The sequence below is a fragment of the Exophiala mesophila genome, assembly GCF_000836275.1.
Source record: "Exophiala mesophila strain CBS 40295 unplaced genomic scaffold supercont1.3, whole genome shotgun sequence".
Classification (NCBI taxonomy): Eukaryota; Fungi; Ascomycota; class Eurotiomycetes; order Chaetothyriales; family Herpotrichiellaceae; genus Exophiala; species Exophiala mesophila.
Window position 1 is genome coordinate 4,174,416 of NW_015622506.1, and position 25,416 is coordinate 4,199,831.

Below are 25,416 nucleotides of genomic sequence, written 5' to 3' on the forward strand. Positions count from 1 at the left end.
CGGGCAGACTAGGAGACGAATTTCTATGGGTGGATGGATATTGCATCAACACATCAGGTGACGGTATCTGTCCAGAGCCGGTGAAAAGTGGAAAAAGTACCTAGGTATCAATTTAATGATAACATTAATCCCACGCTGGAGTTTCAATCACCAGGCGTCATGATGCTTTGAGTGCCGAGGATCTCCCGTGATCATGAGGAAGGCACCGAAGAAGGGTTGGATCTCTATTCAGGGCAGGCGGTCCGCGAGTGGACCAGATTCAATGAGGAAATCCTTCCATAATAATAAAAGGTTCTTTTGGCGGGGATGTTGCGATACTCAATCAAATTATAGCTTGGGATATGCATCATGCTGTACCGTATATATGCTAGCCTAGTTGATCGATCAATGATCATCGACTATGCTGCCTGTATTCTGCAATTGAGTTGACGGTAGTAGTTGTATAGTAGATCGACATATCCTGCAGTACTGTTGTTCTGTTCTGAAGCGGGGAAGTGCAGCTCTCAAATAACGTGTCAGGGTCGGTTGCTCTTTCGCTTGCAAACCGCAAACCGCCGCGGCAGACGAGAAGGAAGGAGCGAGGGACTTGCTCCCTTACTTTTCCCCTCTCTACTTCACACGACTCCCATCAGCCAACGTCGTATCACCTGATACAGTGCAACTTCCTGTATCACATATGAACAATGTCAAGCATTGGTACGCCCAGCAATTTGCTTGTCTGGACGACATCACGTAAATCATGATGTGATATGGCACCAGTATACTAACTCTCGCGATCTTGAGAACATCGCCGTTGAACGTCAGTAGCCCTGCCTACTCGCTTTGAAATGAAACGCTAACGCGACGACCCCTCGGAAATGCAGCATTCGAGGGCAACGAGAAACGCTCAGAGATACTTGCTCGAGGATGAATCCCTTGCTCTGCGGTCAAACATACTCTGCGGAAATGACCCCAAAATCGTCAAGACCGCTACCAAAGGAACGTGAGACCATCGTGACCTCCTCGTTCATCGCAAAAAGAGATCCGGAAACGCCCAAACACCAACGCTAGCCTGGCCGGAGAGAAACCAGTCCTGTGTACCTCCAGAGATTACCGCCAACAACTGCTCGAGTCGAACGACGCTAGTAGTCGACACCAGAGGCACCCATCCGGTCGTGAACGTCTAAAACGCTGTCCATCCCATGTCAGCCACGTCCAAAACTTGATCTCTCCAAAAAACTTACGAGTATTGCCTGCTCAGCGTGCCCTCCCCACCTTTGGCAAGGTCGATAGTGAAGACATAAAAGTTGCCCTCGCTGGTCACCACCATTACCTGGGGTGAATTGCTGTTCATGGCCACCACACTACGGAGCTGTCCGGGATTGACTCCAGATGCCGCCCGCGGAAGACGGATCCACGCAAAATCACGCGAAGGCTCCCACATTTCAGCAACCCCTTTGGGCAGATATCCTCCCACAGTGGTCGCTAGATTGCTTCCCACGTTCTGGCTCGTCCTTCGGAGCAGCCCCATAAAGGTTCCGTTGGGCTTGCGGCCGGACACAGCGCTGGGAGATCCGGGCTCGCCGTCTTCCTCGGCGGTATTCTCCAGAGAACGCTCACTACTCTGGCTCAGTCGCAGAGTAAATGGCGTCGACGTCTTGGTTGGGGAGCTCGAATCATGATCATGCTCCTCCGAGTGCGTAGGAGGGGCCAACTTGAATATATGGACTGTCTCAGTGGCCGATGAGACGCATAGTAGCGTCGACGTGATGTTGAAAGCCATACTGTAGATCCGGGAAGGCATGGAACCACGCCTGAATTGGTAAAGTTTGTGTCCGTCCGGAATGGAGAAGACACGGATGATGGTCCCTTTGTCTGAGGCGGTTGCTAGGATCGTGCCTTCATTGTTGAATGCAATGCACGACAATGGTGACCTGTGCGCCTCAACCACGTTGACGGCCTCGAGCTTCACCGCATCGAAAATCAGCACCTCTCCAGACGTTGGAGGTACATGGGTTGCGTTCGGTGGTGCATGCGACGGAGGTGCGAACGAAGTCGAGGCAGCCTTCTGTGGCAATGGATAAGCTAAATAGCAATTTTCAGATGATGGCGACAAGGCGCAAATGGCTGTGGTGCTCGTCAGTCAACCGGCTTCATGTGCTGGTCATGCAATTGGGAGGACCCACCTGTTGGGTTTGGGGATGTTTCAATGGTGTAGAGTAACTTCATGGTCTGGATATCATACAGATAGATTTGGTCTTCAAGAACAATCACAAGTCTTTTCCTGTTGAGCTTGACGGACAACACGGTTGTCGGAAATGTAAGTTCGCATATGATGGAATTCCGCTGGCAATTGTCAGTGGGAAAGGCAGATGGGAAGGCCGACTTGTATCACCTTTGTGTTTTTAATCTGCAATCTTCTGGGGGACAGGATAAGGGCGACGAGGGAGGTAGAGAATAGCATCTCCAGGATGGCAATGTTGCCGGCATCTCTTGACTCGAAGCATTTCGCAAAGGGGTCGGTGGTGAAGATACGAAAGCCTCGAGAGGTCCCTATGAGATGTCGTTAGAAGAACCCTGGTCAAAGAGTAACCCAGCCCCAGCTTGACATACCGACAGCGAGATGGCTGTAGTCCTGGTTGAATGTCACAAAGTTCATCGCCATGTTTAGAGAAGGGACAGCTTTTCGAGTCGGTGCTATAATGATAATGATGGGGGGGCCATGGATCTTTTGGGTCAGTGTTGAATGTCTGGAGTGTCAATTCAAGCAGTCTCAAGACACGTTGGCAGGTGTTTTTGAGACAAGAAACAAGTCAAGTGAGTAGACCAGGCTGCTGAAAGTGATGGATGTACCATTGGTCGCAGCAAGAATCTGGGGAAAGACTGGACTCGGAATGCGAAGGATGAGGGATCTGCTCAGGGCAGTTAACATGTGACGTCGCCAAACCAGGGCATCTTATCATGGCAGGTTCCCCGAGAAGTGGTTGATACGCCATGCAGGAAGGCGCTCTCCCCACAAGTCCTGTGTCGCCCCTGCCGCAACAAACATGGCGAACCTCTGGAGAGCACCTTCCCTCAAATTGATGGGCCCACAGTGTTGCCTCCTGCTCCCAACAAATTGACATTTATTCTTCATATCTAATCTCATGGTTGTCAATCTGCTATCAACGCCATCGGCCTCATATGAAGCATGGCTGATAGCATGGACACCGATGACATGACTACGTCCCGTGGGGTAAAGCGAAATGCTCAAGAAGCCGGTCTCCTCGAGGCCCCAAGAAGAATCAAGGCACGTCGTGACTGCCTGCGCCATCGTCGCCATTGCCTTTCAACTGACATCATACACAGGCTCTCGACCAAGATGTCGTTAATAAGATCGCAGCCGGAGAGATCATTGTTGCCCCCATGCATGCTCTGAAGGAGTTGCTCGAAAACTCGATTGATGCTGGTTCCACTGCCATTGAAATTTTAGTGAAGGACGGCGGGTTAAAGTTGTTGCAAATTACCGACAATGGACACGGCATCGAGGTAAATCCCCAATACATCAATCCATGTCCCCGTGGCACTGCTAAAACTATGTAGAAAGATGATCTGCCCATCCTATGTGAGCGCTTCACCACGTCCAAACTCAAAGACTTTCAAGATCTCATGTCGATTGGTACCTATGGTTTTCGAGGCGAGGCTCTTGCTAGCATCAGCCACATTGCGCATCTGAGAGTTACCACCAGGACGGCGAGTTCGAGCTGTGCTTGGCAAGCTCATTATGCTGATGGACGTCTGACTTCACCCAAGCCAGGCCAGAGTCCTGAACCCAAGCCTTGTGCTGGGCGTCCTGGCACCCAGATCACGGTGGAAGATCTGTTTTACAACGTTCCGAATCGCCGACGAGCCTTTCGCTCCCCTTCCGATGAGTATGCCAAAGTCCTCGATGTCGTCACCAGGTACGCCGTTCACCGCGAGGGAGTTGCTTTTAGCATTAAGAAGCATGGCGAGACCGGCGCTGGCTTCTCTGTAGCTTCCGCCGCTACCAAACTTGATAGGATCAGGCAAGCCCATGGCAGTGCCATCGCGAAGGAGCTCATTGAGTTGAGCGTCGAGGATGACCGATGGGGATTTCGCGCATCAGGTTATGTGACCAATGCGAATTACAGTGTCAAAAGGACCTCATTTCTCCTGTTCATCAACAACCGGTCCGTCGAATCTTCGGCCGTCAAAAAAGCGATTGAACAGATTTACCAAGCATTTCTCCCGAAAGGCGGTCACCCCTTTATATATCTCAGCCTCGAAATCGATCCTGCTAGAGTCGATGTCAACGTTCATCCCACAAAGCGAGAGGTGCATTTCCTACACGAAGACGAAATTATTGAGCTTGTCTGTTCTGATATTCGGGAGCGCCTGTCCAAAGTTGACACCAGCCGTACCTTTAAGACACAGACCCTTCTCCCGGGTGTCGGACCTGCAACCTCTGCTAGTCCCAGGACTTCTATTCTACAAGAGGAAGTCGAAACCTCAGATAGCCAACCACGAAGGCAATCTTCCAACAGAAGGCCTTATGAGAACAACTTGGTTCGCACAGATTCAAGATTGCGTAAGATCACTTCGATGCTCCCCCCAGCTCTCACGACTACCAGTTCTGGAGATACCATCACGGACCAGACTGATGGGATTCAGTTCGCTACCACGCTGAGGGAGCCTGTCAATGTTCGCCTGACCTCGGTCAAAGACCTTCGCGCCACGGTTCGCGAGTCCATGCACAATGCCCTCACAGAAGTATTTGCATCGCTGACTTATGTTGGCCTGGTTGATACCAACCGCAGATTAGTAGCAATTCAGTCTGGCGTCAAGCTCTACCTGGTGGACTACGGCTTAATATCAGCCGAGTTCTTCTACCAGGTCGGGCTGACTGACTTTGGCAACTTTGGCCTGATCACGTTTGATCCCCCCTTGGACCTCAGGGAACTCCTCGATATCGGCGCACAGCACGAAATACACCATTCTCCCGATTGTGCAGACTTGCCAAAGGAAGAAGTCATACAACGTGTTTATGATCAACTGGTTCACCGCAGACAAATGCTTTCGGAATATTTTTCCCTTGAGATCTCGGAAGATGGGCTTCTCGGGGCAATACCGATGCTGGTGAAGGGATACTTGCCATCCATGGCTAAACTGCCTACCTTTCTCGTTCGACTGGGTCCATTCGTAGATTGGACGACCGAAGGAGATTGTTTTCGTTCCTTTCTGCGGGAGCTGGCCTCCTTCTATGCCCCGGAACAGTTGTCAAAACCTGCGAGAACAGAGTGCGACCGAAATGGAGAGCACAACTCCGTTCAGACGGCGCAGAGCAGCCAAACAGATGATGCCATGGACAAAGCACTGGCAAAGCGCTACCAAGAGGTCGAACATGCTTTAGAGCATGTCCTTTTCCCGGCCTTCCGGTCACGAATCATTGCCACCAACAGCATGCTGAAAGGCGTCGTCGAGGTCGCCAACCTCAAAGGCCTGTACCGAGTTTTCGAGCGCTGTTAAGCCCTTGGTGATCCCAAAATTCCACCGGCGATAGACGCATCCTGACCACCGCATAGCGAGATGCAGTCTGAAACCCGGCCTTTGACCCATACACAGTGATTGACCAGCGTTCTGTAGAATATCCATCGCGAACTCGAATGCAATCTGATCGGCAATTGTACCTATAACTGCCTGGTTAGGTTGTTGGTGAGAGATGTGGCCATTCGCTGGAGTCGAAAGAAGTAAAAGAAAGGCCAGATCCTGACTAGCTACCGTCACATCAGATTCACATGTCATCACAACCCCTGCCTTGCCCATGGACGGATTGTTTTCGTATCTGAGCCGCTGTCTGATCTTACGGCAATAGTCGAATGCTTAGGCGGCTGATTCAACCTACCCGTGGTCGCCCCAAACGGACTTTTCTCCTTGGATCGCCTGGCCGGTCGAATCACCACGAACCACAGCACAAAGTATTATCACACTGGGATTACCACAAGCACAAACACGTGGATTCTCTCCCGCTCCGATCACCAAACTAGTCTCTACGAGTACGAAGTTCGCAAGGCTCACTTCTTGTCGTGGTATCGATAGTGGGTGGAGCTTTTCGTGTTGGTGCAATCTCGAGGATGCGCATTCTAGGACCCTAGCCACCATACTGAAATTAGGCGAAATCGAAGCTTCAGCATCTTGCTGTGGCCTGCAATTGGACTCCCCTTATCGGCATCATCTTATGCGCTTCCAATTCGGCTTATGAACGAAGCCCACGGGCCCTGGCTCTTACACTAAAATGGTGGATCAGGGGCCGAGAGGCCCTCGGCCGCCTCGGGCCATGCCCAGAATAGAGTTCGGACCACTAGCGCCAGTCTGGCCCGTCCAGGTTCTCCTTTTCACTCCATCCAACCATGCCACACGATGATGGGCGTTGCTGAAGGATTACAGCATTCCATCTCACTCAAGCATGCTATGCGCAAGGATGCGCCACACGGCACATAGCCCATGTCCCGCGACCGCCTCTCACCCATGTATTCGCAGACTCATCTCTGGCGCCTTACGCCCAACAGGAACGACTCCTGTTCTAGTACGAGCCCTGGACGCCACTGAATGTAAAGGACCCAACTGGCCGGACCTTTCCATCACCCGTTTCGAGGTTAATCTATGTTCCGTGAAGTTTCATCTCTCCAACGATTAGGTTTCCTCAAAGCGAATTCCAGCTTACGTGCTATAACTCGGAGGAGGAAACCTCGCTATATTGGGTTCCTGAGCCTTTGATTACCTGCCAACGCAAACACAGGTTTCGCTGCGTTTGGCACCCTTCTTCCTACGTATACACAAACTACGAGGCAGAGATGTCCTTCCCACCCAAGGAGAGAAAAGTGGCACCGCCATGAGGCTTCGAAAACCGAATGAAGTGGACTCGTATCCCTGTATGAGCTCAAAGACTATTGCCAGATTCCCCCCTACTTACTTCGTGCGGCTGCTTCAACACTTACACATCGGTTGTATCATTCAAAAACAGGAGCTGTGCAAGCACAACCTGTGTACCGGAGACTATTTGTCTCGTGGTATTGCCTGTTGCAAGATTCCTATCTCACTCACAGATTTTGATGCAACATCATCACGCCAGTGTCAACTATTCATTTAACCACTTCACGAGTTGATCTGTCTCAAGCAACCGAGGTTCTGGCCAAAGTGCTATTCATACCGCCTCTGGCTTCCTAATTGAGGCCTGGCCTCGCCGCCTGAAGACTTGGACTTCGCAGGGGAACATGATCTCCAAGAGACTTCAAAATGTCGTCGCCGGCCGAAAGCTGACGATACTTATCAGCGGAGTGCTGTGGGTCCTTGCTTTTTATATCTGGATCCCAGACTGGAACCGTACCCTCGGTCCCGCCTCTACCAGTACCTCTCAACCATTTTCTCCGCCATTGGCGCCTCAACCACTTGATAAGTCATTTGCACAGCATGTCGGGCATGCGCCAGTACCACCTCCGATGAGACCTGAAGGCTCAAGGTTCCGACCACTGGATTTAAAACCCCCTAAACCAGGAGCGATCCTTCCAGGACACACAGAGCCGGAACTTCCAGCACCTGGGTTCACCACACCAGAAAATGCCCCGCCCAGAGTTGCAGCACCAGGAGTCCTCGTGCCAGAACTCGCTCAGCCAGCACTCAATATGCCAGAAAGCATCGCACCAGGTGTCGCCGCGCCCGAACTCGGCGCACCCGACCTCACCACGCCCCAACTCAGGACACCAGAAGGCACGACACCAGAGCTTTTTGACCCACAACTCACCGGCCCAGAAATCACTACACCCAATTCCCTCAAGCCCATGACTATCAAGGAATACACGCCTCCGATGAACGAAACAATGTATCGAGAGATTTCGTCAATCTCAACCCCAGATGGCAAATATTCCCGGATTCACTGGGGCGATGGAATCGAGGGGGTAAACCCTAGCATATTACCACATCCAACCGTGCCCGGCATCTACATCATGGCTGCACAACGACAAGCTATTGGCGAAGCCTTCAAGCATTCGCAGGTGGTGTTTTGTAACGCGGTGTACGAAGAAGGACTGCTATATTGCATTGAAATGCCGAGCCTTTTACCCATCGAACCCACGCCACCCTGCAAAGGCGACGAATTATATGGACCGCACGATGTCCGGATGTTCTACGGACCGGAAGCTCCGTATATAACGTACGGATCACATTCGGCGTTTTCTTGTCACGGCATGTGGGTGCATGACCTTCGGGCACTGGTACCAGAACTCGACGCAATATCCTACATCAAAGACACACTCTTCTCGGCCGAGCCAAAGGAATTTCTCGAACCCGTTGATATCCAGCGTCCACCACCATATGATCACATTGAGAAGAACTACTTTCTGTTTTGGGATCTGGAAGGAAGCACATACGTTCATCAGGATCTATGGCCAGAGCGTGTGCTGACAACTTTGTTCGCGAATGGCTCAGTTTCAAGCAACCTGTCTCCCAAAGAGGACCAAACGTGTCTGTCGAGGCTTCTTCCCAATCTATCGCTTTACACGCACACAAGTCCCGGCATCAAAGTGAACGCTATCCACCAAAGTAGCAACTCTCTTCTGGTGACACTGTGCTCACGGGACGACCCTGAATGCGTCCCCTCATCGTCCAACACCGTGGTCATGGCCATTTTCCAACACAAAGAGTACTACGAGTCACATGCGTTGTACCACCCCTATGCCCTGATCTTCAACGCCACGGCGCCGTTTAATGTCTTGGCGGTGTCACGGCGCGCTCTATGGATCAACGGTCGTGACATGCTGACTCGCAAAACCGATGCGATCTACTGGCGTCTTTTTGACGACGCCTTGCTGCCGAAGGGACACACTGAGATGTTCTTCGTCACTAGCATCAATTGGATGACACCGGGGAGTGGATACCATGGGTTTATCGACGACGACGTCCTGGTGGGCTTTGGGATCGAGGACACCAGATCAGCAGTAATTGATGTGAAGATGGAGGACTTGTTGCAAGAGCTGAATTGGTGCGCTGAGGATATGGATGGCAACGATGGCGCTGATGCAGCTATTGTCAACGCCACGAATGGAACCGAATTAGACCACGGCTCGGACAATCCGCAGTCTCCTGCGCATGATGACGACGACAATGACGACGATCACGAACAACGTTGACGAACCTACGATTCGACAAGACAGCTATTTAGGCGAAATGAAATGCTGTTCTTCAAAGATTTTTTTGTCATGATGGATGACTTGCCACCTAGCCACCGAGTCTCACAGCGAGTTTCACAGAGGGAGCGCGTGCGCCACAACCCACAGATCATCGAGTTTCGCATCAGGACGACACCATCTGTTCTGTCACAGACCTCAAGTCCACGTCACTTCACCGGCCAGAAAGAACCTCAAGCGGGAGAATGATGAATTGACTAAGCTATCTGGGGGCGTGTACAATCCGTGCGAACAACCGAAGCTTGAGCTTTGTCGTTGCTACGGGTCGCGTGTATCTCATCGTGACTCTAGATCAAGGTGCAAGGTAACGACTAAGGCTATACATCTACCAAATCATGAATACCGGATTTCCAAACCAACAAGCGCGCAGAAAATTGAAGCATGTACGTATGACTTGCTGAAGACATGGATCGCGTTGGACTCACACTCAAAGGCATTCCTCTCATTGCCGGTGGGGTGCAGGATGCAAGTTCTAAAGCCTCCAGACACCAAGAAAAATTTTGCAATGGGATCCTGCAGGATTGGCCAGCATGGCATCGAGAGTGCATCAAGATCGCGGAGTTTGGAGGTGGCCGTGGTGGTTCCCTGGGGTAAAGGAAAACGCCAAGTCGGAATGTCCAAGTTGGAGAGGAGAGAATGAATTCCGCACTCCGGATCTGTCCCGCAGAAGACGAAGAAGAGGCACGGGACGTCAGCCTTGAGACTTTTCAGACCCCACCTCAATTTCTTCAACCCCACCATCACCTTTCCTTAGGATCCCAGTCATTGCACCCTGGCCCCATCAATGCGTGTCGCGGGACAAGGTTTTTGTTCGCGCCACCGAGGACACAAGTTGAACGCTCACGACGCTGCGGTGACAGACTGATGTCGCAGTGTCCCGAGTGTCATAGAGGGTGGAGGGTAATAATTCTAGACGGGGTGCATGTGATATGTCTCTGCGCTTCTGACTCCAAGACTGACAGCCGAGGTGAGCCTCTGGGGTGTCTGGGGAGAATTGTTTATGACCAGACATCTTCCTGATAGACACCACTGCTGCGCATGCTCTTCACGACTTGTTCGGCCTTCTTCTCATCGATTCCTCTCTCTTGAGAAATAATTTGACCAAGGACTTCGTTGACTTCACGGGCCATATGGGAGGCATCACCACAGACATAGAAATTGGCCTTTTGCTGGAGTAGCTCGTTGACGAGCTTGCCATTTTCTTTGATGAGGTGCTGGACGTAGACTTTCTTGGAGGTTTCCCGAGAGAATGCGTTGAAAATGACGAGTTTGTCTCCGAGGGCTTGCTTATAAGTCTGCGGCATCGTTAGTAGCTGGAGTGCAACAATCGGGTGTGAGAGCATCTTACCTCCCACTCTTCTTTGTAGAGCCAATCCTCGCTAGGCTTCCTGCACCCATAGAAGAGAACAGTGGTTCCGACATCCTCGCCTCGTTTGGCCAACTCTGCGCGCTCTTGAACAAAGCCACGGAAAGGAGCGACACCTGTACCAGGGCCAACCATGATGACCGGCTTGCTTGGGTTGGATGGTAGCTTGAAGTTGGAATGGCGCACATGCACAGGAACATGAATTCCATCGTATTTGTTTCGAGGCCCAGTAATCTCATAAGTCAGACCATGAGGGGACGGGTTGGGATCGCCATTTTGCTTCTGTTTCAAAGCAAGGAGATAGTTGGTGGTGACACCTTTGACAATGTGTCCAGCCCCAGGAACACGGATAGACTCGACGACGGCGGTGATGGAGATCTTCTGTGGCTGGACGACCGATGAGGAGGAAATGGAGTAGTAACGAGGTTGAATTTTGTTGAGACCTTCAACCAGGGCTGAAAAGGGAACGGCTGTCCAGGGCTCTGGGGTGATGGTAGCAAGAGCTTGAGCAATGTTCAGCATTTGAGACGAAATCTTGTCTTTAAAGTACTCAGACTCGGAACCAAGTTTGGCGGCTTCCTTTTTAGCAGCCTCGGTTGGAGCGAAGGGAGCCAAAGTCGCAACGAATTGACGAGAGACAGGGGCACAAATTTCCATGTGATAGCGGACGGCAGCGTCGTAGGTGGTGGGAGTTGGGAAGGGGACCTTTGCGGTAGGGTCGATAGCCTTGAGGCTGATGACGGTGTGTCTCTTGGCATCCAAGCCAAAGGTCTTGAGGAAGCGATCGACCTCGAGGCCGGCATTGGTGGGCCAGACGGCGATATGATCGCCCGTGGTGTAGGTCATTCCAGAGTTGGAAATGTCGATCTCCATGTGGAGGCAGTTTCGGTCCTTGACAGTGAAGACCTCCTTGGATTCGGCAATGGGTGCAATGAAAGGGTTGTGAGCATTATAAGGGCCCTTTTGAGCGTTCTCCAGGTGATTCTTGTTGGGCTCGCCGAGATAGACGGTCTCATCTTCGACGGACAGGTCTTCTTTCTCCTCGACGCTGAAGACGGGTTCGTAGACAGCCTCTCGCTCTTCGAGACCCATCTTCTCCGACAGGGCAGCCCACATGGGTTCCTTCCATGCGAGGAAATCTTCTTCCATAGTACCAGCACCATCATCGCCTTCGCCTGCGGTGCCAATTCTCTCAGCACCTAGTTTTGTCAGAATCTTGTCAAGATTGCGGACCATGAGGTTGTAGTGTTCGTAGGTGTTATTTCCGAGACCAAAAGCGACATATTTCAGCTTGGACAGGGGAGCTTCGTCGGAGGCTTCAGAAAAAGAGGGAGGATCATTATTAATGAACTCCCAGAACTCGACAGCGTTGTCAGTGGGTTCACCTTCACCGTAGGTAGCCATGACGAAGAAAACGACTTTGTCTTCTGGGAAGGTATCAAGATTCTCCAGATCATAATCTTCCAAGTCCGCGGTCATGGTTGCGAGACCAAATCGAGCATGACCTTCTTTGGCAAGGCGAGAGGCATAATCTTCAGCGGTACCGGTTTGAGAGCCGTAGAAGATGACACAGTTCTTGTTCAACTCGTCCATTTTCTCCACAATGTTGCGGGAACCCTTCTTGGTGGCGCTGCCATTGAGGTTGGAGCTGGCATATGGATCCTTGGGAACGCCCCAGTATGTGCCTTTTGTGAAGTATGCAATGCTACCCACGAGAAGGAGGGCCAGGACAATAATGTCCAGGGTGTCGACTTGAGCCATCGTAGCGGTGGGGAGAGGAACTGCGGAGGCAGGTAGGGGGAGGCTGGGCGATGGACTGGATAAAGGATCTCGTGGAGGAGCGACAATTGCAGAAGAGACAGACGACAGCAAGAAATTGCCAAACCAGTGGTCGGACACTGGATTGCAAGATGTGTCCTTAGGTCCAGGTGCAGCAATGGGCAATCAGATTGGTGTGGGCAGTAGGAAAACAGACGGAGCGAAGTCGGATAAAGATAAACGTCTGTGGCCTGACTTGCCAAGCCGGAGACCCCTGTGGGAGGAAGGAGAAGTGGAGGTGAATCGACCACCAAAGCGACCAAGTCCAAACACACTGTGCGGTACAGTGCAGAGGAGTCTACTGCAGCAAAAGGACAGGAAGGAGAAGAGGACACGTGGTTCTATCGCTCGAGAAGATATATGAGGGCCCAGCTTGGGAATAAAGATAAAGATGAGGACGAATCCTTCAGCAGAAGGACGGGAAAGTCGTGGACGTCAATGTAAATCCAAAGAGTTCTTCAGCGTTCCGTCCCCAAGACAAGAAGTAAGTGTGTGTGTCCCAAGTCCGAAATAGAGTCGTCGAGACAGAAGCCAACGGGCAGGGGAATCAGGAATCGAAATGATTGCCGTGATCTGGATGGTGGGGGGCCGTAAATGGCGAGACCAACTGCCATCCTTACTTAGAGATACCACCAAGTGACCAAAGTAAGGTAACCACCCTATGGTGGCAACCTCGTAACCCAAAGGCCCAGTAGCACCCAGTAACCAGCGGCCCATCACCGCGGAATTGCCTAGACGCACAAAGAAAGCTGAACTCACCAAGATGCGGACGTCTCCGTGGGGTCGATGTAAGGTGAAGAGTGAGAAGCTCTGTGCCTCTGTTACCCCTCACAATCGCCCACCAACCCAAACCCACACGTTCTCCGGGTATTCCTGGTACGCCTGGCGGCCTGGGTACCGTTCCACTGTTAGACCTTCCCCACGCTCGAATTCGCGGACTCACTTCGCAGCGTGTCCGGAGGCCTCTCGGGTGCCCGTTATTCCCGGTTACCCATCAATCCATCGGCTGTCCCATTACATCCTTCCATGCACACCTGCACATGATCATATGCTACCAAATCATTGTCCCGTCGGACCAAATACCTTCTGATAATCCGGCGTGCATTGCCTCTATAAAGTTTGATGTTTCCGAAGACATTTTACCGGCGTAAATTCCCGACTCGAGATGTTAGAGACTGTCACAATTGTCAAAGTACAAATTCCCGGGGATTGTACTCGTATCAGATCCCCCAGCTTTTCAGAGTTGCGTATTATGCTTGGTATCATCGTCATTATTTCTAATTCAGTGTAGCTAAGCTTATGAGAGATTCAGATGATAGCCCCTCTCACCCCAGCCTTGCCGTCGTATTTGGTAGCACTGCAACCACATGGTCGAGGTTCAGCTGCTTTCTAGGTGAGAAACTTTACAAGTCTCTAACCATAGCATGTTGCACCAGATTACTTTCTGCAATTGTTTACGAGCAGTCAACCAATCTTACATACGAGTATTACTCGTAGGGGATCCGACTGTAGCGGTGCTTCTGAACTCACTACCTCCTGCCCCAACCCGGACTGAGTGTGTTCTTGGCTTCCACGTGAGAGATAGACCGGACCATCCACGCATTGCCTCCAGTGTCTCCATGCCGCCACCACGTGCCCTCGCAACTACCATTGTGTTTCACCGTAGAAACTCGTGCTCCCCCGAACAATTTACGAACAATTACGCTTAATCCTCATCGTATCTCGTATCTCCAACAACTCCTTGAAAGACATCACCGCTGGTCTTCTGTGGCCTGCCCTCAGTACTATCTCACCACAATCCATGCTCTATCTGGTCGTCTTCTTGTGCCAGGCCAATCCAGAAGCGATGACGCAGCCCTCAACTCAATCTTCACCACGGCCAACAACGGCACACAATGCTACATAACCGTAAGCACGGAAACTTCCCTAACCAAGCCCTCCTCCAAGGCCTCGTCAGCCATACGAGATCCTACCCTCTTTCCGTCCAATAGCTGATTCTCTCGACTATCTAGATGTTCTGCCCGCTTCAAGCGACAATTCCTCCTATGCTCTCGATGGTCCAGGGCCAGAGCAGCTCTCACAGCCACTAAACAATACCGTCCCACGCCCACCACAGCAGTATCCTCCCACGTTTCATACAAGGGATGCTTCACTGCCCCGAGGCAGATCCCAACAGTCCGCTTCACAAAATAACCATGGTGGTACATACGTGTCTTCGTCCCGCGCGACCTCAGTTCAGCCCAACCCCTCAGACACAGCTTTAGGCGCCGGCCGCGCCCCTCCTCCAGTCGACACAAGCCTACAACGACGGACATCGAACAACTATGGCCACCATCGCCAGACCTCTGTCATCCATGGACTGCAACACTCTCGCAGCCCCAGTTTCAACTCTCCTCCCTCCGCAAGTCCCATTACCCCCGAGCCAATGGCCAGCGGGCCTGTCCATACTCGATATCCACCCACCTCTCGCCGCGGGCAGTACTCCAATGCAGAATCCACTTCCGCTTTTCAAAGCCCGACGTCACCTCATCAGAATCACACCCAAGGCCATTCGATTGATACTTTGATCGATGTTCCTGGCCCTCAGCCAGAACCCATGTATGCTCAGCCTAGGAGACGGAAAGATCAGTCTCGCACGAGGCGCGGCCACGGATACCAAACCTCCAACCCTCCCACAGAACCACGAACTCCGGGCGAATATGCTCTACACCATTTGTTTCATGCCTTCGTCTTTCGTGCTGATCAGAGGATAAGTCACTGTGTTTCCATTCTTGAGACTTCGCCGGCACCTGTCGAGCAGGCCTGTGCTCCTGGCGTCGATGTTGCTTTTGACCAGCTGATTTCTTCCCTCGGCCACATTTCCCGCCAGGGCCCTAAGCCGCTGGTCGACAGCTTGATGTTGTGGCGCAAAGGCAAAGGAGATGCCGCCGCTAACAAGAAGAAGGAAGTGTACCAAGCTCGCCTCCAGGCCGGGGGTACGGCTTCGCATCTTCCTATATCCTTACCACGTCGTCATACAGAGCCTCTACAAGGCCCTGGAGAGTCCAGCATACCCCAGGCTACTCTGGACAATCCTTCCTCTGCCGAAGAAGCCTTGATCCAACAGTACATCCTCGCTGACCGACGCGCCACAATCTCTGTTTACATCTTATGTAGAGTCCTAATTGCTATCTTCGAGCAAAGCTCCATGGCGGCCATCACCCAGGATCTGGCAAACAAACTGGAGGACATCGTCTTTACTCAAATCAAAGAGGTCGAGCCCGCTCAAATAATGACCTCCACCATTCGCCTGGCCAATTGGAGGATATATGGCCAAGTACTCGGTCACATGAGTCGACTTGACTTTGTCAACGTAACCGCTCGCTTCACTCAGCAACTTGACCTTTGGCAGAAGGAGTTTGCCAAAAGCTCCGGCACCATGGTTGCGAGAGAACTCGAGGCCAGGCTTGAACTACTGCTCCTGAGTATGCGACATATCCACATTAGTCCAACCAGGGAAGCTGCTCTCCCAGTCGCAGATTTGTTGCGAACCCTTGCTTCTCTGTTTGCAGATGCTCACGGGCCTCGTGTCAAGCAAGCCTACTGCCAGCTTTTTGAACGGCTTTTGACTGGAGTAGCCAGCAATCCAGAATGCTTTCAGGCCGTACCCAAGTGGAAAGAATTCATCGAAGCCATAGATTCCAGGCTCGGCAACATGCTCGTCAAGGTCCGCCATTGGGCAACAGGCTTTCCGGTCTCCATCCTCCTCCTTTGCATTTCTCCGCTCGAAACCTTCACCGCACAATGGTTCCCAATGATCACATCCCTAATTCCTAAACTCAAGGACAGATCAACTCGTGGGCAGACACTGCAAGCCATATGTCAGCTCGTCTGGACATATCTCATGCGAGTCTCCGAATCTGCACAGTCCCGGTCGCGAAAACTGGAAGAGATTATCAGAATTACCCTACCCCAGGGCAGGAAGATGCAGGCCTCATTCGACCCGTCCTTGACTGCACCATTGGTCCAACTCATTCGAGTCGTTGGGTACGCCTCTCAGGATCTTTGCTTCCGCTCAGTCATCTTTCCATTGGTTCATTTAGACATGTTTCAATCAAGCAGAAGCCTCAAGATTGAGAACATGGAGCCAGAGAGGATGGTCATTGGTATTCGATCCTTCTTGGCCATCATGGCTGACCTTGAAAAGGAGGGTAACAGAGCCCCTCCATTTCCCGCATTTGGTTCTCCTACACCGACCCTCGACCCTTTGTCCCCATCCCCAGCGAACACTCGTTCCGCGCTAAACATTGATTTGCCCGTGCCAGCCACCCTCGAGGACGACGATCCACCTTCGGTCTCGGTCAATATAGCACGTCTTGACGACAACTCTCGACAGTATTATCTTCAATTCTGTCAAATCTTGGGCAAAATCACCATCCTCTGTGACAACACATTCGGTGGCCAGGCCACTCTCAACGAGAAATTCTCGACAACGAGCCTAACGCCCAAGACTCCTTTGGCCGATGCTTTTACCTTGGCACGATCCCAGGATGGTTTGGCCTCAGATCAGAAGCAGGCCTATTACGAGCTCCTGCATGTTGCTATTCAAGCTCTCCCCCGTTGCTTTACAGATCACATACCTCTGAATCCCTTGATCAATTTGCTCTGTACGGGGTCAGCACACGTACAAGCCAATATTGCCGCATCTGCAACACAGTCCCTGAAAGCCATCGCTCGCCAAGGTCATGCCCAGGCGGTGGCAATTGCCTTCCCACGTTTCATTTTTCACTACGATTCGCAGTATTCGACCATGTCTGATGAGGGTCGCCTCGGGCCTGCTCACATTGAATCCACGCTCTCCCTCTATCTTGACCTGCTGCAAATATGGACAGAGCAGTTGAGGCAAAAGGCCATGGCTAGTGCGTCGGACTCTAGGGACCGTGGAGGGACAAGCGCGACTCGAGCACTGCAGATGGAGTTGACCAATGTCATACCTCTTGTAGACGAGATCGAAGCCTATGGCTTGTTCTTTTTATGCTCTCAGTCGCGACGTGTGAGGGCTTTCGCGATCAAAGTTCTCCGCTTCGTCATTCAATTTGACAAAGTCCTCGGTGAGGACGAGCCGACTCGGATTGTGAAAGTCTTGGAACAACAGTCATCTCAGATCCTGAACCTTCAGGATGATGCCCTCAATGCGGCAGAGCGCATTAGACTGCAAAAGGACAAGCGAGGAAACACAGGGCAAAGCACACTGATAGAGATATCGAGTTCCGAAGTCTCGTACGATGCTACATTATGGTCAAAGGCGTTTCCAAACCTCATCCGAGTCATCTTCGATGCATGCCCAAACGCAATCGCCTTATGCAGGGGAACAGTCACAGAACGTCTGGTAATGATGCAGAACGATATCGAGGGATTATCTGAGACCGTGGATGGCCCAGCAGCACTTTACGAGTATCGCACCCAAGGACGCAGCTCTGCCACATCCTCCGAAGTACTCTTTGAACAGTGGAAATTGTACCTTGTCATGGCTTGTGTTACGATTAGCTCCCCAGGAGCACAGTCGCAGAGCCAACTTGCTGACGCGGCACACGCCAGGAAGACATCCAAAGGCCCTGATCGTCCCAACGACAAATTGAGCTCCGCAAGAGCCTTGTTTTCTGCAATAATTCCAATGCTCGGTGCGACTCCCGACGCCATTCGAGATGCAGTGGTTTCGGCACTCGGTGCCATCAATCGCAAGCTATACAGGACATTGCTCGAATCTCTGCAGTACGCTGTAATCAAATGCAATGACGAAGCTAAAGCAAGAATCAACCATCAACGTACACCAAGCAGCCCTCAACGGTCACAGAAGACCGAACGGCTCAGAACCGAGGTCACTCATGTTTACAAACTGACCGCGTCTTTCTTGCGCGAGGAAGATACTTTCAATGATGAATGGATTCTACAGAATCTTGTCACCTACACCCGCGACCTGCGGTTGTTTCTCAGTGACACTGATGTCCAAAACGACTGGCGCTTCCAGCGGCTCCGGTACCACTTCTGTGGTTTGGTCGAGGAGGTTTTTGAAGGGGTGAGTCGCACCAAGGACCCTGCTCGATGGATGCCATTCGAGTCACGCAAGTCCGCCTTTGCTCTGATGGAAGACTGGTGCGGCTACCCTGCTGAGCAGAATCTTTTCGATGCAAATCAAGGTCAGGGCAGAGAATTGCATGATCGTGGAAATCCCAGCGTAGCCGTCGAGAGAGAAAAGCACAATCTTCGCATAGCTGCACTGAGTGCCATGGCGGCATTGTGCGCAGGGCCCGTTTCGATCAAGACAGACAGCAGTGCTGTTTTGTCCTTCAATCTACAACGAATGCTGTCCTGGATTGATACCATTCTCGCAACCAACAATCACAGGATGCATGCGATCGGTCGACGCGCCTTGAGGCTACTCCTGATCCACAATCCCGACCACCCACAGATTGCCGAGCACGCCATCGAGAAATGTTACGCGCCACCCTCTGAGATGGCTCTCGAAAGTTACTTCGGTGTTATTTGCGAGGTTTTGGTCAAGCAGTCAGACTACCCTATTCCATTCTGGAAGATTTTGACACTGGTCATCTTCACACTTGGGAATGAAGACCAGGATATTCGCATCAAGTCCGCTCATCTTATCCGCACGTTAGACGAGCGACAGCGCAAGAGCACAAACCTCCAAGACTTTGACATCAGCATCTCAGACAAGACCCGTGCGGTGTACAAATTGGCGCAGTTCGAATACTCGAAACGACTTTCGAAAGCCAATGCTGACCTGGCTTTCATGGTCTTTTCTGAGTTCTCCCTTCATTACATGCCCGCTCGAAATGATCATCAGCGACATATGGTTGCCGCAATACTACCGTGGCTTCAAACCATCGAGCTGCAGGTAGATCCTGGCACCGGGGGACCAACAGCGATGTCGTACATGCTCCTGGCGAACATGTTCGAAATCACCGTCTCATCCATCAAAACATTACACAACGAGGTCCAGGCTTTATGGCAAGCCCTGGCTACCGGTCCACATGCAGGAAATGTGCAGTTGATCCTCAATTTTCTCATCGATTTATCTCTAGAACGACGCGACCAGAATTTTGTCGAACACGCGAAACAAGTAGTAGTCTATCTCTCGTCCACACCCGCTGGGTCACGGGTGTTTGAGTTTTTTATGCTGCAACTCACTCCGAAGAACATGGTCAACGAGAAGAAGAACGTGGGTCCCGCTGTGACGGATACAAGAAGTCTACCCTATGTTGCGGACCTAAGTTCTTTGCTGCCCATTGGCAACAAGCAGGTATGTCTCTATTCAGTGTTGGAAATTTATGACTAACACAGTGTAGGCTGGTTTATCAATGGGCCATGTGTCACTGATCTTCTTGGTTGATCTTATGGTAACTCCAATCATCATGGTCAAGGACGAAGTCATCAAACTTGTCCATGCTGTCCTTATTCTATGGGACCACTATAACAGTACAGTGCAGGAGCAAGCCCGAGAGATGCTTGTGCATCTGATACATGAGTTGGTGACCACCAAGATTGACACAGAGCTTCTCATGTCCGCCAAACCCAAGATAGAAAGTCTTGTAGAGGCCGCCCGCACCAATGATACTCGCATCACATGGTCGTATGAACACAACACCCGCAAAGACGAAGATGATGGGGCTAGTCGTGTTCCTCCCGCAATGTCAATTCTGACATCGGACTTGGTATCAATCTTCAATCTCGCCTATGAGAATTTCAGCGACAGTTGGGCCAAGGAGGCTCTTCACTGGGCTTCCATCTGCCCAGTGCGACATCTCGCATGCCGTTCATTCCAGGTCTTTCGCTGCATATCTGTCACCTTGGACGCTAGGATGCTTGCGGATATGCTCGCCCGCCTGTCAAACACCATCGCCGATGAGCAAACTGACTATCAGACCTTTTCCATGGAGATATTGACAACGTTGAAAGTCATTATAGGTGCCTTGGAGCCGAAAAACCTCTTACGCTACCCACAATTGTTTTGGACCACATGTGCCTGCCTAAATACAATTCACGAACGCGAGTTCTATGAGACCGTGGGAATGTTAGAGAAGCTAATTGAGAAGATCGATTTGTCAGCGACGGATGTCACCGAAGCAATGCTCAAAGGACAACCATCAAAATGGGAGGGAGGCTTCGACGGTCTGGAACCTTTGCTGTACAAAGGGCTCAAATCCGCCGACAGCCTCGACAAGACCCTGCTTCTTCTTCACAAGCTGGCGATCCTTCCAGACTGTGATCTTGTCGGCAGGAATGACCGGTTGGCTTACTGCATCTTTGCAAACCTTCCTCGACTCTTGCGGAGTTTCGATCTAGACACAAATGATTCCATGTCCATCGCAGCGGCGCAGAGGTTATCCCAGATTGCAGCTGGGAGGGGTCACAACATCCTCGCGACGTCCTTGCAACGCTTCATTGATAAGACGTACTCGACAAGTAGGGATCTGATGACTGGCATATTGCAAGCCTTGCGAGTCACATATTTCCCAGCATTCGATGCCCAGGCCCTCATTTTCATGATCGGGCTTTTAACCAACAAAACGGGATGGTTCAGAATCAAGGTCATGGACATCTTGTGTGAACTAATACCACTCGTCAATATGAGAGATCCTGCAGTCACAGCCCACGGCCCAGATCTGATCTCACCTCTTCTTCGATTGCTTCAGACTGAACATTGTGCACAGGCACTTGAAGTCATGGATTACATTATGGAAGTTGCCACGACCCCTATGGAGAAGCACCATATGCGCATGAGCATGGCCATTGGTCCAGCGAAAGCCATAAGAAAGGAGTATGAGAGTACCCGAAGTCTGTATGGCATACCACTTCCTTCCGGCTGGTCCATACCAATGCCCGCGATCTACTCAGCGATGACTCGGCATAATGTGCATGCAGTGTTCTCTACATGTGGAGACTCTGAAGCAATGACGGCACAAAGTACTACCACTCCTGACATTGAATTTTCAGGCGATGATGGGTACACCGACTCATACTTCCCTTCACAAAGCAGGGCCGAAACCATTCGATCTATGGAGGTAGCTGCGGACACAAACGTCAGTGACCTTGTCAACACACTGGATAGTCTCGATGACTTTTTCGAAGACGTGGATGAAGACAATGTCTTGACACCAACAGGTAGCAGCCACCTATCTGCGACTCTGAGCATTCCTACATTCCCAGAGCACAGTACGGCACTCTACGATGAACAAACTGCGCCGATACTGCGCCAGAGCCTTGCAAGCTCATCCTCGACTAATGTCCAGAACGGTTTCAGCGAGACCGGAATGCTACCAGGCACCACTCATCGCAAACAGCCGAGTTCTTCGTCGCCTAGTTACAGCACATACAGTAGTCTGACGCAGTCTTCATTCAGCTCGATCGGCGAATTGGGTGGACCAGGCCCATCTCTTCCTACGTCTACCACGAAGAAGATTTCAGCTCAAACGGCAATCACCAGCCCCATCAGTCAAACCCGCCCAGGCCTGCATGCTCGGTCAATCACGTCACCAGCCAACCAATTCGCAGCGTCACATCCTACGTCTGAAGGGCTACCAGGACTTCCTCTTGGCGGATCTTTCAGAACACAGGACGACTACACAGATCAAGATGACGATGCAGTACTATCGGACGGAGAAAACAGCCCATTCCCATCGCTGATTGTTCCACCGTCTGGACAATCACGCCTTTTATCTGGGCCAGGACCGTCAGAGTACCAACCTCTCTATCCATCTTCAACAGAAAGTGGTGGGTCATTTAGCTTGCAAGGGATGCGAAGGGGCATGCGACGGCTGACAGGTGGAAAGAGTGAGAGCAACAGGGAGAAAGAGAAGGTCCGAGAGGGCACTCGGCTGAGAGGCCAGTCTGGAGGGTATAACCCTGCCGCGGCCGCACTTCAAAGCCCACGAGTACCAAAAGTCCCGCTGGAGTATCTCAACGCCAGCAACAGCAATCTCACAAGCCTGAGTCCGACTAACAGTCCAGGAGTCTAGATGGGCATATGTGTTGCCATCTTTCTCGAAGGTCTTGATCGTTCCTGCATGTCCCTAGGGTCTGAGAATGAATACAACAGGCTCCCTTGGCTTGATGACTTGCCTGACTTGACATCTGAGGATGTGAGCTTTAGCTACCAAGACCGGTGTGTCTGACCAAAGCGCTTTACCAATACAAAAGCACCGTTTAGCCACGATCTATTACAATATCAACAGCAATTGCATACAAGCCTCATCGATCAAGCAGAGGACCGGCGCCAGTAGAACTTTTCTAGGATAGAAGGAAAAAGCCTTTCCATGTGTATGACTAGAAAGAGACGTTGCACAACGCATAAAGAACAGCATCAAGAGTTTGGAAAGTCGTTGCCAATGCCCTCTGTCTGGCTACATCAGGTGACATCCAACATTGAAACCGGACATTACGCGAAGTGGTGCTCACAACATTGTAATTGGTGTTTTACTCTTTGAGCAGTCCAGACAACGGGAGGGAACTCTGGAATAGGAGGATGCGTGGCCCCCACATGGGATGTCCTTGATGTACTATATGCTAGTCAATTGAGCGGTCAGCACTCTACCCATCCTTCTCATCAATATCGACAACGACATGATTCTAACTATATGGGAAAACTCCTACTCGGCTCTTGAATGCAATGTCCTGACCGAATACGCGGAAGGATCGAATGCTTTCTGATTTGTTCATGACGGGAGGAAGTCGCTTGAGATGAGCGAGAGAATAGGGATGTCTATCCTCCGTTCTGTACGCGGTAGCCAAGGAACATGGAATGTACCTCAGGTACCTCTACAACTACAGTCACAGTCAAAGTACTTTTTACAAGGTCTAGACACGGCTGGAAAGGTCTTGGAATCTGAAAGTGGAATGAATTGCGGGTACATCTACCTTAAACAGTTAGCCACTCAATCCCAAACCTACTGCGTGAAGATCTAAAGTCCTACTGTACGAGTACATACGGAGTACATGTACCTAGATGATGCCTTTATCATGCATGGGCTTGCGCCCTTTGCTTGTTATGTTGGCATTGGCAATGCTTGGGCAGATACACCAACAACCAAAATACCAAAGTCGATGACTCAATGAGGTTAGCCAGGTCCCGTTGATTAGTGTGCATGCATCCAACAAAGTCCCTCCCCCCTTTTTTCTTTCTTCGTACTTTTGTGCCGCAGAGAGTCACGTCACGAGAGGACGGCTCGACTCTAAAAATGAATGCTTGGAAGAACGAAGAGGGAAAGAGTGGTGATCCTACTCGGACAGGTAGTCGACTCCTGGACGTCCTCCTCCTGGGAGACGTTGTCGCTTCGCTGCTTCTCTCCTGAGTTGAAATACGTAGCCAGTGAAGCGATCGAGTTGACACTGCCTGACCTCTACTTAGTGAGACGTCCTGAGAAATGAGGCGTGATAGACGAGGCCAAGGCGCCTCAGGATCACCAAAACTCACTTTCCCATGTTATTGTTATTTTTACCACCATGTAACACCGTGGAAAAGGAGCAGTAACGATGGGAATGGTCATGCTGGATGAATGGACGGATGGACTGGTCTGGCGCCGGACTGGGCCTTCTCCTCTCCTCCAACCGTGGTAAGATAAGACCCCTGATTACCCCGTCTCGATCAGCCCTTCGTACGAGTACGGAGTAGTCTGTAGAGGAACACAGGCGGCAGGCAGCAACCGGCACCCGTACGCTAGAAACACTTGAATCGAATCCTGTGCTCTTTCTGAGCCATGGCGTGCTTGGGTGCTCCAAAAGAATGATTGGCGGGAGATTTGTGATGGGGGGTTTATGCTTGCTCCTTGTGTCTCTGAACATTCTGATCGTTGTTGTGGTTGGGACAAACTGGGTTTAGTTAGAAACTCATAGCCCCTCGATCAGTCGCGTCCAGTGGTGCCAGTCCAATGCAATCGAATCCAGCCTCATGTTGAAGTGTTGTATTGCATTATTGGCGACGACGTTTCGTCTAGAGTGTCACGCTTTCGCTTTCGTTCACCGGTTCTGCCTCGCAGATTGTCAGTGTTAGGGAGGCAAAGGCTGCGTTGCATATTTCACGGCTGAAGCTGTTACTGTTGCTGTTGCTGCGAGGCAATCACCGAGTGCCAGGTGCAGTATCAGGATCGTCAGTCACGTCAATAATGTTGAATTCGTTCAGCGCTGCCTTCCGACGCCTTTGAACGACCCCGGAAATGGGCCGAGGGGGGTTTCTTCCAAGCCCGTGGGCGACTCGCAAAGGCTGCCTAGGGGCTTTGATAAAGGAGGAGCGAGTTTGAAGACCTGGCACTCATAGTCGGAACCTCCCACCCCCTACCCGGTTGAGTCACTTCAGCGTTGGCCGTTTACGGAAACAATGCGCAGGGGGGGTTCTACTTGCGGAAGCTGCTTGCCCTTACCGCTGAGAAAGGATACTGTAGTCAATTGTTGATCGACATGCTCTGATCGCCCAGAGTACGAGTATGTGTGTGACTGGTTGGTTGTGGCTTTGAATCACCTTGTGCATGTGAAGATCCTAAGGCAAGGATGCAATTCAAGATTGCAATAGGCATGGGTAATTGAGCACCCTGTCGTCTGAGATATCGAAATCATCTTTGATGTCTTCCGGTTTACGCCCCAAAGTTGAGTTAAGAGGATAGAAAGCAATATGAAATCAGCCACTGATGTATTTGATGCATGGATGTCAAAATGTAAGTAAGGGAGCTCGCGGTCATACGGGCGTGGTAGCATATCATCACGGATGCCAGCATGTGGCGAACCAACTTGGTAATTGACGATCACGCATAGCAAAACAGATTGACGGGCGTAAAGCCCAAGATTGTCAAGGAGTGTCCACAGTAAAAGACATTGTGCAGTATCACGCGAAAGATCAGCAGAGTCCTGTAATGAGCAGTTGTACATGAGGAGCCAATGTCGTCCAAGCATGTCGCTCGGCCACGCAAACGTTTATGGGCGACTCAAGGAGCCAGCGTTTCGCTCCCAAGAGAAATGTTTGCAGATCTT

The 25,416-nt window shown here is 51.2% G+C and overlaps 5 protein-coding genes across 5 annotated transcripts; 3 read left to right on the top strand and 2 right to left on the bottom strand.

Annotated features, from left to right (window-relative positions):
• Positions 1–588: 588 nt before the first annotated feature.
• On the bottom strand, positions 589–2,856 carry PV10_05010 (uncharacterized protein). The gene is made up of 5 exons (XM_016369610.1): positions 2,593–2,856; positions 2,375–2,532; positions 2,166–2,325; positions 1,224–2,106; positions 589–1,170 (listed from the first exon to the last, which is right to left on the bottom strand). Exons 1-5 carry the CDS (start codon positions 2,642–2,644, stop codon positions 1,122–1,124), a joined length of 1,302 nt encoding a protein of 433 aa, XP_016225398.1. The 5' UTR covers positions 2,645–2,856; the 3' UTR covers positions 589–1,121.
• Positions 2,857–3,169: 313 nt separating this feature from the next.
• On the top strand, positions 3,170–5,505 carry PV10_05011 (uncharacterized protein; the record flags this gene model as incomplete). The annotated part of the gene is made up of 3 exons (XM_016369611.1): positions 3,170–3,268; positions 3,328–3,507; positions 3,562–5,505. The coding sequence occupies 3 exons, from the start codon at positions 3,170–3,172 to the stop codon at positions 5,503–5,505; spliced, it is 2,223 nt and encodes a 740-aa protein (XP_016225399.1).
• Positions 5,506–7,250: 1,745 nt separating this feature from the next.
• Positions 7,251–9,161, top strand: PV10_05012 (uncharacterized protein; the record flags this gene model as incomplete). Its single annotated transcript, XM_016369612.1, has 1 exon — positions 7,251–9,161. One exon carries the CDS (start codon positions 7,251–7,253, stop codon positions 9,159–9,161), a length of 1,911 nt encoding a protein of 636 aa, XP_016225400.1.
• A 230-nt stretch (positions 9,162–9,391) lies between these two features.
• On the bottom strand, positions 9,392–12,973 carry PV10_05013 (NADPH-cytochrome P450 reductase). Its single transcript, XM_016369613.1, has 2 exons — positions 10,567–12,973; positions 9,392–10,513 (listed from the first exon to the last, which is right to left on the bottom strand). Exons 1-2 carry the CDS (start codon positions 12,343–12,345, stop codon positions 10,217–10,219), a joined length of 2,076 nt encoding a protein of 691 aa, XP_016225401.1. The 5' UTR covers positions 12,346–12,973; the 3' UTR covers positions 9,392–10,216.
• A 1,174-nt stretch (positions 12,974–14,147) lies between these two features.
• PV10_05014 (uncharacterized protein) lies at positions 14,148–23,606 on the top strand. The gene is made up of 3 exons (XM_016369614.1): positions 14,148–14,310; positions 14,415–19,699; positions 19,746–23,606. The coding sequence occupies exons 1-3, from the start codon at positions 14,298–14,300 to the stop codon at positions 22,413–22,415; spliced, it is 7,968 nt and encodes a 2,655-aa protein (XP_016225402.1). The 5' UTR covers positions 14,148–14,297; the 3' UTR covers positions 22,416–23,606.
• The last annotated feature ends 1,810 nt before the right edge of the window (positions 23,607–25,416 follow it).

Bases quoted from the DNA above. Each gene is read 5' to 3' on its own strand.
- PV10_05010 (XM_016369610.1), bottom strand. From the start codon at position 2,644: ATGGCGATGAACTTTGTGACATTCAACCAGGACTACAGCCATCTCGCT. The intron at 2,326-2,374 runs GTGATACAAGTC...GACAATTGCCAG, and splicing joins TGCAGATTAAAAACACAAAG to CGGAATTCCATCATATGCGA. The intron at 1,171-1,223 runs GTAAGTTTTTTG...TGGGATGGACAG, and splicing joins ACGCTGAGCAGGCAATACTC to CGTTTTAGACGTTCACGACC.
- PV10_05013 (XM_016369613.1), bottom strand. From the start codon at position 12,345: ATGGCTCAAGTCGACACCCTGGACATTATTGTCCTGGCCCTCCTTCTC. The intron at 10,514-10,566 runs GTAAGATGCTCT...ACGATGCCGCAG, and splicing joins TCTACAAAGAAGAGTGGGAG to ACTTATAAGCAAGCCCTCGG.
- PV10_05014 (XM_016369614.1), top strand. The intron at 19,700-19,745 runs GTATGTCTCTAT...AACACAGTGTAG, and splicing joins TGCCCATTGGCAACAAGCAG to GCTGGTTTATCAATGGGCCA.